We start from the raw sequence: 14841 nt of genomic DNA, 5'->3' as shown, positions 1-14841 counted from the left end.
TTCTGAAATTTCTGAAGAAGGGTCCTGACCCGAAACATCAGCTTTCCTGTTCCTCTGATGCTGCCTGGCCTGCTGTGTTCCTCCAGCTCCACACTGTGTCATCACATCATGCTCTGGGCTTTTTGTTTTAACATAAACTGTAAACATAATTAATATTTGGTGTTTGATAGCCCCAGCATTGCATAAAAAAAAACTGTCAAACAAATAATCAAGGCTCACTATCCTACTTTCATTCTGGGAAAATTCAGCCAGGGTACCTCAGGACCACAGAGCAGAGTTCAATTCTATTTGCAATTATATGGGTTTTTCATGCGTTTGTTAACAAAAAGGTATTTAAATCAAAACAACTGCAAAAATCAGACTTGAGGCTGACAACTGCATAAATGATGGAAGCTAAGTTCTAAATGGAATGACTTTGCAATGAAGGAAACTAGAAAGGAACATAGTTGCTCTTACTTATACTGACACTGAATATTCTGGACATTTTATGTGCCTGAGATTCTGCAGCTTTTATCCAAGTCCGAGTCAATCAAACATGTCTAACCAAATGAGCTACTATTACAACTTATTTTTAAAAAGACTTGGAGGGAGGGAACTTGTTGGTCTCTTTCTGTTGTGAAAAAGCAAGCTGCATCTTTGAAAGTCTGCTCACCATCCTTAACTGGATGGCAAGTCAAATTCTGGCTACTAATTGGTCAACTCAAAGAAAATCATTTCCATCAACATTTTCTCTACGCTGTGCAGCTACACATGCCATCAACATGCTTGGAAACTTTCCAGCAACTCAAACAAAGATTTATGTCTGCAAAAACTAAAATGTATTTCACAGTATAAAATGTAATCTTAAGATTGTACTTACAAATGTGCTGTACACTGCGAAGTGATGGTGCTGCAGCCAAAAGGTTAAAGTTTCTACCTGTGGCTTTAAAACTATATACATCTATTAAAAATACCCATTTTTAAAGTTGAATTTCTCAAAATGAAGGATTTCCATAATGGGGAATGTAAAAGGTTTCAGTTTATCACATCCTGTACTGGCACTTCCAGTTTTAATGCAGCTTAGGTTATGTGTTTTTTGTGCTTCAACCATGTAATACATCTCCAGTCTTAAACACCTCCCACTGAAGCGTAACTATTCCATCCTTAGCTATACACCCGGCCTCTCCAAGTGAGATTGAGAGTTCAGTGCTAACCAGTGTTGGACTGTGGGCAGTTTTTGTTTGCTACATACCTGACTAACATCAACTGGCTTTCGAATTCACCAAAAGCCCCTGTGAGTCATCAGATCTCTGCCACTGCAAAACTTGGAAATGAAAGATCAGCCGAGACCCTACTGTAAACTAATCACACATCAACTCCTTGGTGCAAACTGCAGTACTCTAACAGCAATGGCTGTCCCATCGACTTGTTGCTTCTCATTTCTTCTGTTTCGAGGTAGCCCTCTGAAGGGAGTCTTTCTGAGCCTGATGTCTCTGCAAAACCATCACAGCTTCATCAACCTAAGCAGAACCATAGACCAGACAGATGGTAAACTAGACAGGAGAAGAACATAACAAAAGAGATATCTTAATTCTACCTTTAAATTATTAATCACATTAAACAGAAGACTCCACATGACTTACCTAGGTTAATAACATGAATTCTTATTTAGCTTCAGTAACAGGGATCATCATTTCAGTTGTCCCCAGTAAACCAACAATTCCAGTAACAAGAACTCTCTTCATAAATAACCCACAGACAGCATGGCTGTGATTCCATCATATAAAAGTGCAATTGCCACAGCGTGCATCAACATAAGCTCCTAAAATCTGATTATGATTTTGGTGTCAAGCTGGTCAATGCAGGAAGGAGAGGCAGTGGACATGACTAGTGTTAATCCATACATAGTCCAATTCCATCACTGTAAATTACCAACATCTGGCATTGGACAAGGAGAAATGATCTGCGACTAAATTTTGAAAAGCAAAGATATTGTCTTTGGTCTCTGCCACAAACTCTGTTGCCTAAGGACATGGAGGTTAGGTGCATTGACCATGCTAAATTGCCCATAGTATCCAGGGATGTGCAGGCTGGGTGGACAAGTCATGGGAAAATACAGGGTTACAGATGCTCTTCAGAAGGTCAGTGTGGACTCAATGGGCTGAATGGCCTGAATCCACACTGTCGGGATTCTATGATTCTCAGTCCACCTCGCTCTCCGGCTAATATTGAACCAGACTGCACACGACCTTGGTGTTTTATCTGCCAATGAAATAAGTTTCTAATTATATATCTGTGCCATGCCCTGACTACTCCTCCACCTCAGCCCCTTCTGCTACTGAAACACTCTTCCATGCCTTTGTTATCTCTGAACTTGACTATTCCTGTGTGCTTCTGGTCTCCCATCATTTACCCTTGATAAAATCAAGTTCATCTGGTTATGAAATAATGCTTTATATCAAAAAACAATTGCCGCATCCATTGGCTGGAAATCCTTAAATGATATTTTTTTCAATAAAAAGGCCAAAGGCATACTCTAGTGACTTGAACTCTCAGTCAGAGGTGGCTACACATTACACAATTACTCCAGACCCACACTGTAAAAACATCAAAGGGGACAACCTGCCTGAAAAGCTGCACCAAGAACAGCCGCCTTGAACAAGAATGAATGAGGTGCCTTCTCCTATTCAATCAGCATAGGATTTTGATGTACTCAATAAGGCGGAGACAAACTATTAAACGTTAATTACTTGGACAATGACTTTGGCAACAATGGAATGTGCTTAGATTTGAACTCTCCACGTACATGATGCAATTGGAATACATTTAACATGACTTTACATGAATCATTAAGTAGTTCTGGCAGAAGATATGTGATTATTAGCTTTGTGTGAGCTTTAAGGACCTGCTTTATTTATAGAAAAGAACAAGCAAGTGAAATGCTGAAATTATTCAAGTGTTTTCTTTCTGTCGCTCTCCTCATCTCCTTCCATATTACATGTTGAAACCTATGTGTTGATTTTAGACTGTCCAGCTGACATGGACAGAACTTTTTTTTAAAACAAAAAAAGAACTCAGCCCACCAACTATTATATCCAGAAGAACAGATAAATGATCAGTTTACTTCAGAAAACCACCCAGACACTAAAAAGCAGCAGGATCACCACGCGAAGGATGGAGGGGTGTGGCACAATAGAAATGTCACTGGGTCACTAATGACCTTTAGGCAAAGAAATTTGCTGTCCTTACCTGGTCTGGCCTACATGTGACTCCAGACCCACAGCAGTGTGTGGTTGACTTTTAACTGGCCTCTGGGCAATTAGGGATGAGCAATAAATATTGGCCTGGCCAGTGACGCCCATATCCCATAAACAATTAAAAGAAAAGGCAACAGCAGGACCACCACATGAAGACAGGAGGAGGACCACCATGTGGAGATAAAAGCAGGATCACCACGTGGAAGTAAGAGGACCACCATGTGGAGGTAGGAGGATGACCACTGAATTCAGCCTGAAGCCAGCTGAGCTACCATCCCTCAAGAGACAAATATTCTTTTAGTTTTACTGAACTCAAAATTACTCAACCTATCCCCCACATTAATTGGCCTGTGAAATTATTTTCAGTGGTACATGTAACAAGTCATTTGATTTTAAACTGGAAAATCAGGGCAGCCATTTTAGATTCAGATAAACAATGGCAAAAACAAAAATAAATCCAATGAGTAGTGAACTAACCATGTTCCTTCCCACATTCAGTTCACAATATTCTTTTGCTCTGTCATGCCTTAATCCTGAGCAGTGTTTTAAAATATGCAAACCCAATTGATTCATATGACGTCAATTAAGATGTCATGGCGATAAAATAAATATTTACTCTTATTTTAATACTAGCCCTTACTTAATTTGCAGGATTATTCACCAAGAACTGAAATCATACCCACATTCTAAACTACTCCGTTTAAATTCCTTGTGATAATCAGTTCTGACGAAGGGTTGCTGGACCGAAACTTTAACTCTGTTTTCTCTCTGTAGATGCTGCCAGAGTTTTTCCAGCAATTTCTGTTTTTGTACTCCATTTTAACATTACCTTTGAGCAAAGGGAATCTGAGCACTCCAAATACTGTAGCAGTTCCTCATTATCCAACTCCAGTAGCATTCCAGTGATCTTTCCCGCTATGGAAGGGTGTAGGGTATTTATTAATGGGTAAAGACGTTCACCTGAAAATATATTGGCAGGATAAAGGTAGATCTTAGAAGCATTAATGTAGCTACTGCAAAGACAAAAATATTTCATGTGCCCTAGCAACATTTTAAAGAATTATTTGATATGAACACACAAATTAGAAACAGGTGTAGGTCACTTAGCCCTTCAACCTACACCACTATTCCACAGGATTAAGGATGACCTGATTACTCCACATTCCTGGTAGCTGCAATAACTTTTCAACGTCTTGCCTCTGAGCTGCTTGTCCCATGCTCCAAGGTTCCTCCAAGGTTCTACCTGTGCCACTTTCAGAAGTCGATGAAAATTTAGAGGGAGCATTGCCGTCTTGTCCATCGCGAGTCTTTCTACACCCATCTTAAAAAATATTCTAGAACACTGGTTCCACAGCCTTTTGGGAAAGATAGCTCCAAAGACTATTGACTCTCAGAAGGGAAAAAAAGCTATTTTTTTTTAATTGTATTGTGGTCTTAAGTGAGAGATCCCTTACTTTTAAAGTCAGCCAGAGTTATAGATTCTCTCATTAGAAGAAACAGCCTCTCCGCATCTATCTTGTCAAGACCCCCTCAGGATCTTATATGTTTTAATCGAGTTACCTTACTGTTCTAAACTAGCTTGGCCAAGCTTTCCTTGCAAACCAGGCCACATATGCCAGGTATTGGTTTGGTAAACCTTCTCTGAACTTCTTCTCATCTGGGCGTTGCAGGCAAGGCCAGCATTTGTTGCTCATCTCCAAGCGCTGTTGTGAATGTGATGGTCAGCCACCTCCTTGTGAGGCTGCACTCTACACTGCTGTCTGGGAGTAAATTCCAGACTTTGATCCAGCGACAGTGAAGGGTTGGCAATACAATTCAAAGTCAGGGTGGTGTGAGACTTGGGGGGGGGGGTGGGGGGGGGCGGGCGGGGGAGGTGGTGGTGGAGCTCATGGATGATAGTATTCCCATGCCATCTACTGCTCTTCATGTCTAGGTAGCAGAGTTAGTATTGCTGGAATATTGTCAGGGCAATAACCCTTTGCAGCATCCAGGGACTACAGCTATTTCTGGATATCAAATGGATAAATCATGTTCGCTAAAGACTGGTATATCTACAATGCTGGGGACCTGAAGGGGAGGCCAATGCAGGTTGACCATTCAGCACTTCTGGGTGAAGAGTGAACACAAACGCTTCAGTCTTGTGTTTTGCACTGATGTGCTGGGCTCCTCCATCATTGAGGTTGGGGATGTTTGCAGGGCCTCCTACTCTAGTTTGTTGTTTAATTGTGCACCTCTATTTATAAGAATATGGCAAGGCTGCAGAACTTAGATCCGAACTGTTGGTCATAGAATTGCTCAGCTCTCGGGAAGTTAATTTGCAATCCTCCAGACTGTGAGAGAGGAGAAGGAGTTTAGGAACTCAATATTAGGCAAATAGCTTCTAAAAGAAAAAATGGAATGCCATCTGCAGGTAATTTCCTTCTTCACTTGGTGCCCTACTCCACATTTAGCAGCATCTATGGAGCTCTAACCAGGGAGATAATCTCACAGACACTATGTCACAATGACATTCCCATGATTATGACTCTCATTTGTTCCATGTCCTTTGTGACGTGATTCACACCGATGATGGAACCAAATATGCTGAAATTGAAGCCCAATGAAAAGGAAGGTTTAATTAAGAGGCAGGAACAAATCCACTTGTTGTGTAAGGGTCAGCCTCAAATTTGGTGAACACAGATTGATCAGTTAATCAGAATCGATCTCCACACCCCTTCAAGACATCAGCAATACCCTAATTCTGGACTCTTAACCATTTCCAATTTTAATTGCTCCACCATTGGCAGCCTTGCTTGCAGCTGTCAAAACCCTAGCCCCTGGAACACCTGTCATTACACCTCTCTGCTCCTCTGTCACATCTTCCTCCTTTCAGATACTACTTAAAACATTCTTCTTTACTCAAACATTTGGTCATTGATTTATACAGCACAGAAACAGATCCTTCAGTCTACCTCATCCACATCGACCAGACATTCCTATCTGACCTAGTCCTATTTGCCAGCATTTGGCCCATATTTCTCTAAACCCTTCCTAATCATGTACCCACTCGATTTGCGGGCCAGTACCCAGAGAGGGAGGCAGTCCGTGCCCAGATCGGCCTGGGAGACAAGTCCCAGAGGCGAACTGCAGGCCGGAGACCAGAGTGGGTGGCAGTCCGAGCCTGAGACAGCCTGACAGACAAGTCCCAGAGGTGTGTCCTGGTCGGAGGCCAGCACATGGAGGCAGCGAGGCCTCGTGTTCTGAAGCCCAGCAGCATGGACTCAGTGAAAAGGACTATAATTTGAGTACTTTTTAAAATATACTTTTATTATTATTCTGGACTTTATGTCCAGTACTTTCTAAAACTTTGTATTCTTGGGTTAAACGTTTTTTAACTCCTTCAATTCAGTAACAAACACTTAAAGTATCTGCACCTTAGTACCCAGTACCTAAGATGGCACCAAAGTGGCAACACTACAAACTTTTCACTGAACTTGTTCGAGTGCACGTGACAATAAAGGGTATTCTATTCTATTCAAATGCCTTTTAAATATTGTAATTGTACCTGCCTCCACCACTTTCTCTGGCAGCTCGTTCTGTGTGAAAAAGTTGTCCTTAGAACCCTTTTAAATCTTACCTCTCTCACCTTAAACCTATGCCCTCTAGTTTTGGACTCCCCCATCCTAGGGAAAAATCCTTGGTTATTCACCCTATCCACGCCTCTCTACAACCTCTACAAGGTCATCCCTCAGGCTCTGACACTCCAGGGAATATTTCGTTAAGTGATTTTACAATGCCCATGAAGTGCTTTGGGACATTTCAGTGCGTTAAAGTTGTTGTTGTTGAATGGATAAACATAACTTTAATACCATATGTTTTCTGATCAACAAAGGAGAAGTGTTAAGTTTTCTCCATGGACCGATGTGTTAGTTATACAACATCACCTGGTAAATTGCCTAAATTTAAGTTAGTCAATCTAGAATATTTTTGATAAATTGTAAAAAGAAAGCAGGAAGGGGAAAGAGAATATAGCATAGTGAGGTCAGGTATATAATATGGTGTTTGTTATAAGGAAGGCATACAGTGTAGTGTTTCCCATTTACCTCTACCTCTCTTTCCTCGTTTAAGACACTCTTAAAACGTACCTCTTTAACTAAGCTTCAAGCCACCTACCTTATATAGCTTGGTGTCAAATTTTGTTTGATATTGCACTTGTGAAGTTCTATTGAATTAAAGACTATTCATAAATGCAGGTTGTTAGAAAATAAGTACATAAGAACCGGGAGCAGGAATAGGCCATCTGGCCCTTCGAGCCCTGATCTTTTCATGGCCTCTGTTCCACTTAACCACTCTCTCACCATAACCCTTAATTCCTTTACTGTGCAAAAAATTATTTTAGCTTTAAAAACATTCAATAGGGAAGCCTCAACTTTTTCACTGGGCAGGGAATTCCACAGATTCCCAATCTTTTGGATGAAGAAGTTCCTCCTCAATTCAGTCCTAAATCTGCTCCTCCTAATTTTGAGGTTATGCCCTCTTGTTCTAGTTTCACCCGCCAGTGGAAACAACCTCGCTGCTTCTATCTTTGTTTTCTTTATTTATTCACAGGATGGGGGCTTCACTGACCAGGCAGCATTTATCACCCATTCCTAATTGCCCAGAGGGCAGTTCAGAGTAAACCACATTGCTGTGGGTATGGAGTCACATGTAAGCCAGACCAGGTAAGGATGGCAGATTTCCTTCCCTAAAGGACATTAATGAACCAGACTGAATTTTCCAATAATGGGTTCATGGTTCATCAATAGATTCTTAATTCCAGATATTTTTATGGAATTCAAATTCCGCCATCTGCCGTGGCGGGACTTGAACCCAGGTCCACAGAATGTTATTTGGGTCTCTGGATTAACAGTCCAGCGATAATACCACTAGGCCAGTGCCTCCCCCAATAGATATCTTATCTATACCCTTCATAATTTTATATGTTTCAATATGATTACCCCCTCATTCTTCTAAATTCCACTGAATATAATCCCAGTCTACTCAGTCTCTCCTCATATGTCAACCCTCTCAACTCCAGAATCAACCTAGTGAATCTCCTTTGCACCCCCTCCAGTGCCAGTATATCCTTTCTCAAATACAGAGCCCAAAACTACACGCAGTACTCCAGGTATGGCCTCATCAGTACCCTAAAACAACTACAATATAACCTCCCTGCTTTTAAACTCAATCCCTCTAGCAATGATGGACAAAATTCCATTTGCCTTAATTACCTGTCGTACCTGCAAACCAACCTTCTGTGATTCAAACACAAGGACACACAGGTCTCTCTGCATAGCAGCAGGCTGCAATTTTTTACCATTCAAATAATAGTCATTTTTACTGTTATTCCTACCAAATTGGATTATTTCACATTTATCAATATTGTACTCCAAGTGCCAGACCTTTGCCCACTCATTAAAACTATCTATATCCCTCTGCAAACTTTCAGAGTCCTCTACAAACTTTGCTCTACCACTCATCTTAAAGTTATCCACAAACTTTGACACTCGACATGTGGTCCCCAACTCCAAATCATCAATGTAAATTATAAACAATTGCGGACCCAACACTGATCCCTGAGGCACACCAACCATTTATCCCCACTCTTTGCTTCCTCTTAGTTAACCAATCCTCTATCCATGCTAATATATTGCCCGTAATGCCATTCACCTTTATCTTATGCAGCAGCCTTTTGTGCGGCACCTTGTCGAATGCCTTTTGGAAATCCAGGTACAGCACATCTACTGGGTCCCCATTGTCCAACACGCTCGTAATGTCTTCACAGAATTCCAGTAAGTTAGTTAAGCATGGCCTGCCTTTCATAAACCAATGCTGCATCTGCCCAACGGGACAATTTCTATCGCAATGTCTTGCTACTTCTTCCTTGATGATAGATTCAAGCATTTTCCCCACTATAGAAGTTAAGCTAACTGGCCTATAATTCCCTATCTTTGTCTACATCCTTTTTTAAACAGTGGCATCACATTTACTGTTTTCCAATCAGCTGGAGCTGCCTCAGAGTCCAGCAAATTTTGGAAAATTACGAGTGCATTTGCTATTTCTCCTACCCTCTCTTCTTGTACCCTGGGATGCATTCCATCAGGGCCGGAGACTTGTCTACCTTTAGCTCCATTAGCTTGCCCAACGCGATCTCTTTCATGATAATGATCATGTCTAGGTCCTCACCTACCTTAGTCTCCTTGTCTTCAATTACTGGCATGTTATTCGTGTCCTCCACTATGAAGACTGACACAAAATACCTGTTAAGTGCCTCGGCTATTTCCTCATTTCCCATTATTAAATCCTCCTTCCTTTCCACTAAAGGACCAATCTTTACCTTAGCCACTCTTTTCCATTTTATTTATTTGTAAAACTTTTGCTATCTGTCTTTATATTCTGAACTAGTTTACTCTTATAATCTATCCTACTTTTCTTTATTGCTTCTTTTGTGGCTTTCTGTTGACGTTTAAAGTTTACCCAATCTTCTAGTTTCCCACTGGTCTTTGCCACTTTGTACGCCTTATCTTTCAACTTGATAGTTTCCCTTATTTCTTTCAATGTCCATGGCTGGTTACCCCTTTACCTACAGTCCTTCCTTTTCACTAGTGTATACTTTTACTGAGCACTTTGAAAATTGCTTTGAAAGTCCTCCACTGTTGCTCAACTGTGCCACCACAAAGTCTTTGCTTCCACTCTGCTTTATCCTCCCTCATTCTATTGAAGTCTCCTTTGTTTAAGCACAAGGCCCTGGTATTGGATTTTATCTTCTCACTTTCCAGCTGTATTTTAAATTCAACCATATTGTGATCACTCCTTCCAAGAGGATCCCTAACAATTAGATCATTAATTATTCCTGTCTCATTACACAGGAACAGATCCCTCATCGGATCCATTACATGCTGTTCAAGAAAACTGTCATGGATACATTCAATAAACTCCACCTCAAGGCTGCTTTGACTGACCTGGTTCAACCAATCAACATGCAGATTAAAATCCCCCACGACAATTGGGGGATTTATGGGCATTAGTTATTTCTTTGTTTATTGCCCGTCCCAACGTGATGTTATTATTTGGTGGCCTATAGACCTTGCCTATCAGTGACTTTTTCTCCTTAGAATTTCTCGTTTCCATCCAAATGGATTCAACCTTATTCTCCATAGAACCTGTATCATCTCTCACTACTGCCCTGATGTCATCCTTAAATATCAGTGCTACACCACCTCCCTTACCTTCCTAACTGTCCTTCTGAATAGTCTGATACCCCTGGATATTTAATTCCCAGTCGTGACCATCCTACAACAATGTCTCCGTAATAGCTACTAAATCATAGAATCATATCACAGAACAACAGAATCCCTAATGTTGGAAACAGGCCATTCAGCCATACAGATCAACACCAACCCTCCAAAGACCATCCCACCTAGACCCATCTCCCTGCCCGATCCCTGTAACCCTGCATTTCCCATGGCTAACCCACCTAGCCTGCACATCCCTGAACACTATGGACAATTTAGCATGGCCAATCCACCTAACCTGCACATCTTTGGACTGTGGGAGGAAACCGGAGCACCCAGAGGAAACCCACGCAGATACGGGGAGAATGTGCAAACTCCACACAGACGGTTGCCCGAGGGAGGAATCGAACCCAGGTCCCTGGCACTGTGAGGCAGCAGTGTTGACCACCGAGTTATTAATTCATCTATCTTGTTCTGAATGCTATGAGCATTCAGGTAAAGTGCCTTTATGCTGGATTTTATATATTCTTTTTGAATTCTAACATCTCCATTAATAATACCTCCTGAGTATTCCTCCCCTTTTGCTTCTTTCATAGTCTTCGATATAGTTAAACCCTCCTGTTGTTGTAGTGCAAGCAGGCATATACCATGTAGATTTTAAAATGGCAGCAGTACATATTGTTATGTTTATTCTGTGATGAGGTCATATCATGGACAGGTGCTATTCAACTGACTGGTCTTCAACATCTCTTCCACTGAAAAGATGACATATCCTGGATTGAGCAAATTTCACTTACCCAGCAGCTGCTTCTGTTTCTTGAGCGGGAGGGCTGAAAGCATTGCAGCTGTTAGAGGTCCCTGTTCCTTAACAGATATACTAGTTTGCTGCAATAAAAAAAAGCAGTAAGAGAATTAATGGAACATTAATCAGGTTATGCAACTGACCAACCCGCACATATTCCACAGTATTTATAAAGATGGCAGGGCATTTTTCTCTGGGTACTCCAAACCAACGGCACCTTGTGTCAAGTGTGAAGCTGTGTAAATAACTTTGAAAATATGGGACAACTATCAGCCCAGAAAGAAACAATAAAGGGATAAGAGACAAAGTGTTGAGCATAATTATGGAACAATGTGTCACCCAATCCAACACATGCACCCTTTCTAAACCCTTTTTTCAGGGGCTACACCTTCTGTAAGAACATCTGCAAACCTTTTATTTCCAATGAGTTGCATTTGCACTTTGAGCTGAATGTGTTAGAGGTAACTGAAGATCTCCCATACTTTATACTAAAATTCTTCTTTCTATATACATTTCCTATTTACAATGTCCTACTTCTTGTTGTCACACTGTCACCCTTCAGTGTCTGCACTTGCGACTCTCAATCCCTGGGCAAGTTTGCATCATATTTCCCATAAACAGGGCTTGTGAACTATACCCTCACACCCCTTGTGGTGCTGGGAAACCTCAAATTGTCTTATCACTGTGTATGCTTCAACCAACTCTACTTTGCAAATTTCTGTCTTTTTTTATATTTAAAATATAAATAATATGAATTGATCATATAAAAATAATTTTTAAAAGTATCAAAATTGGTGATTAAAATAGATCTATGGATTTGGCTCACTAATGGCCTGTCCAGCAACTCTCAAGACTACATCTAATCTTGCCTCATGAAACACACTGGAGGTTGACCAGTCACTGAGAAAACAAAAGATGGTGCCCTTTTAAAAGCTGTCATTTGTCTACATACTCAGAAATCATTTGTCTAATCACAAAAACTGTACATTGTGGATCAGTATATAATAAAATGTCTACTTTTATACGTGATTCTGTGATTGGGCAACACTTGCCAAACAATTCTGAATGAGCTGACAGCTATGCCAGTTACCAATTTAAGATATTCAAACAAGCAAACAATATGGAAAGAAATTACTAATGTTCATACATAGGGACCATTCTCTGTAAACAAAAGGAATTCGTTTAAACTGTGTGCCTTTTCAAAATCACCAGCAGCCTGGGGATTCTATAGTTCCCCATGGCAATGCCTCAGCCAGAGGTGACCTAACTAATCGGCACGCTTTTCTCCAGCAGTATAAATTCTTATGATTCAAAATCTGATATTTTTGAGTTTGTCCTGACAAGTACTGGACAAAAGCTTCAGTATGTGCCTCTGCTTGCAGCAATATTCAAGATTCATACGAAATAAAGTCACACTGCAGCAGTCCCATACGAAAGTATTAACCACTGTGAATTGTACTTACATGAAGAAGTGTGATATGAAGTATCTCATTGAAGCAAATACAATCCAAGAAAACAAATGAAACCTAATCATAATGCTGAAAAACAACAGTTATTACAAAGAGGTTGCTCATACCTGGTGTCTAACCTGAGTTGGTTGAGGCAATGCCGGTACGACAAAAGGAGCTTTGTATGGAGCAATACTGTACTGGCCACTCAGTACCGTACCTAAAACACAAGCAAGATGTTTTTAGGGATAAGAAATTGCAAAACAGAAGACTTCAAACTTTGTTAATATTTTTCATGGATCTTCAGAATACTTTGGAATGTTAGGACTGCTTCTATGTGAGATGTACTTGATGGATGAACTATATTACTGGAAACACATAAATACAAGCACAACTGTTGCATGATGATAACAACAACAATAACTTACATTTCTAAAAATATTTTTTTAAAATAGCATTTTTAAACATAGAAAATATCTTAAGGCACTTCACAGTAGTATGATCAGAAAAAAATTTCACATCAATCTAAGAAGATCTTAAAACAGATGATCAAAGCTTCAAAAATAAAAGTATACGTTAAGGAATGAGCTTAAAAGGAAGAGAGAGAGTGAGTGAGTAACCAACCATTTGGCATAGAGTTGCTAACTTATACAGCACGAACCATTCAGCCCATCCTGCCTGCACTTTCTTTTTGGAAGAACAATGCAATTTGTCCCATTCCCTGCTCTTTTTCCATCGCGCTGCAAATCCTTTCCTAATTATTAATCCAATTCTTCAATATGTTTGAGACAACAAGGTGCAAGGCTGGATGAACACAGCAGGCCAAGCAGCATCATAGGAGCAGAGAGGCTGACGTTTCGGGCCTAGACCCTTCATCAGAAAAGGGGGAGGGGAAGAGGGTTTTGAAATAAATAGGGAGAGAGTGGGAGGCGGATAGAAGAGGGATGGAGGAGAGGATAGGTGGAGAAGAAACAAACAGGTCGAAGAGGCGGGGATGGGGCCAGGAAAGGTGAGTGTAGGTAGGGAGTTAGGAAGGGGATAGGTCAGTCCAGGGAGGACGGACAGGTCAAGGGGGCGGGATGAGGTTGGTCGGTAGGAGATGGAGGTGCGGCTTGAGGTGGGAGGAGGGGATAGGTGGGAGGAAGAACAGGTTAGGGAGGCAGGGACGAGCTGGACTGGTTTTGGGATGCGGTAGGGGGAGGGGAGATTTTGAAACTTGTGAAATCCACATTGATACCATTGGGCTGCAGGGTTCCCAAGCGGAATATGAGTTGCTGTTCCTGCAACCTTCGGGTGGCATCGTTGTGGCACTGCAGGAGGCCCAGGATGGACATGTCGTCTGAGGAATGGGAGGGGGAGTTGAAATGGTTCGCGACTGGGAGGTGCAGTTGTTTGTTGCGAACCGAGCGTAGGTGTTCTGCAAAGCGGTCCCCGAGTCTCCGCTTGGTTTCCCCGATGTAGAGGAAGCCACACCGGGTACAGCGGATGCAGTATACCACATTGGCAGATGTGCAGGTGAACATCTGCTTGATGTGGAAAGTCTTCTAGGGGCCTGGGATGGGGGTGAGGGAGGAGGTATGGGGGCAGGTGTAGCACTTCCTGCGGTTGCAGGGAAAAGTGCCGGGTGTGGTGGAGCTGGAGGGGAGTGTGGAGCGGACGAGGGAGTCACGGAGAGAGTTGTCCCTCCGGAAAGCAGATAAAGGTGGGGAGGGAAAGATGTCTTTGGTGGTGGGGTCGGATTGCAGATGGCGGAAGTGTCGGAGGATGATGCGTTGGATCCGGAGGTTGGTGGGGTGGTACGTGAGGACGAGGGGGATTCTTTTTTGGTTCTTATTGCGTGGACGGGGTGTGAGGGATGAGGTGCGGGAGATGTGGGAGACACGGTTGAGGGCGTTCTCGACCACTGAGGAGGGGAAGTTACGGTCCTTGAAAAACGAGGACAACTGAGATGTACGGGAGTGGAATGCCTCATCCTGGGAGCAGATGCGGCGGAGGCGAAGGAATTGGGAATAGGGGATAGCATTTTTGCAGGAAGGTGGGTGGGAGGAGGAGTATTCTAGGTAGCTGTGGGAGTCGGTGGGCTTGAAATGAATATCGGTTTC

At 41.9% G+C, this 14841-nt stretch overlaps 1 protein-coding gene across 1 annotated transcript in view; it reads right to left on the bottom strand.

Moving 5' to 3' along the window:
- Positions 1–56: 56 nt before the first annotated feature.
- LOC109914844 (embryonic polyadenylate-binding protein B-like) overlaps positions 57–14841 on the bottom strand; it is a 24793-nt gene continuing 10008 nt past the window's right edge. Inside the window, exons 7-10 of the mRNA XM_048592531.1 lie at positions 12868–12959; positions 11287–11374; positions 4066–4196; positions 57–1499 (exon numbers count right to left, since the gene is read on the bottom strand). Of these exons, the coding sequence (XP_048448488.1) occupies positions 1416–1499; positions 4066–4196; positions 11287–11374; positions 12868–12959 (395 nt within the window). The 3' untranslated portion in view covers positions 57–1415. The remainder of the gene's footprint in view (positions 1500–4065; positions 4197–11286; positions 11375–12867; positions 12960–14841) is intronic.

Source organism: Rhincodon typus, unplaced genomic scaffold (genome assembly GCF_021869965.1).
Source record: "Rhincodon typus isolate 14 unplaced genomic scaffold, sRhiTyp1.1 hic_rhity00001401, whole genome shotgun sequence".
NCBI lineage: Eukaryota > Metazoa > Chordata > Chondrichthyes > Orectolobiformes > Rhincodontidae > Rhincodon > Rhincodon typus.
This window is presented reverse-complemented; position numbering and strand designations above follow the sequence as displayed.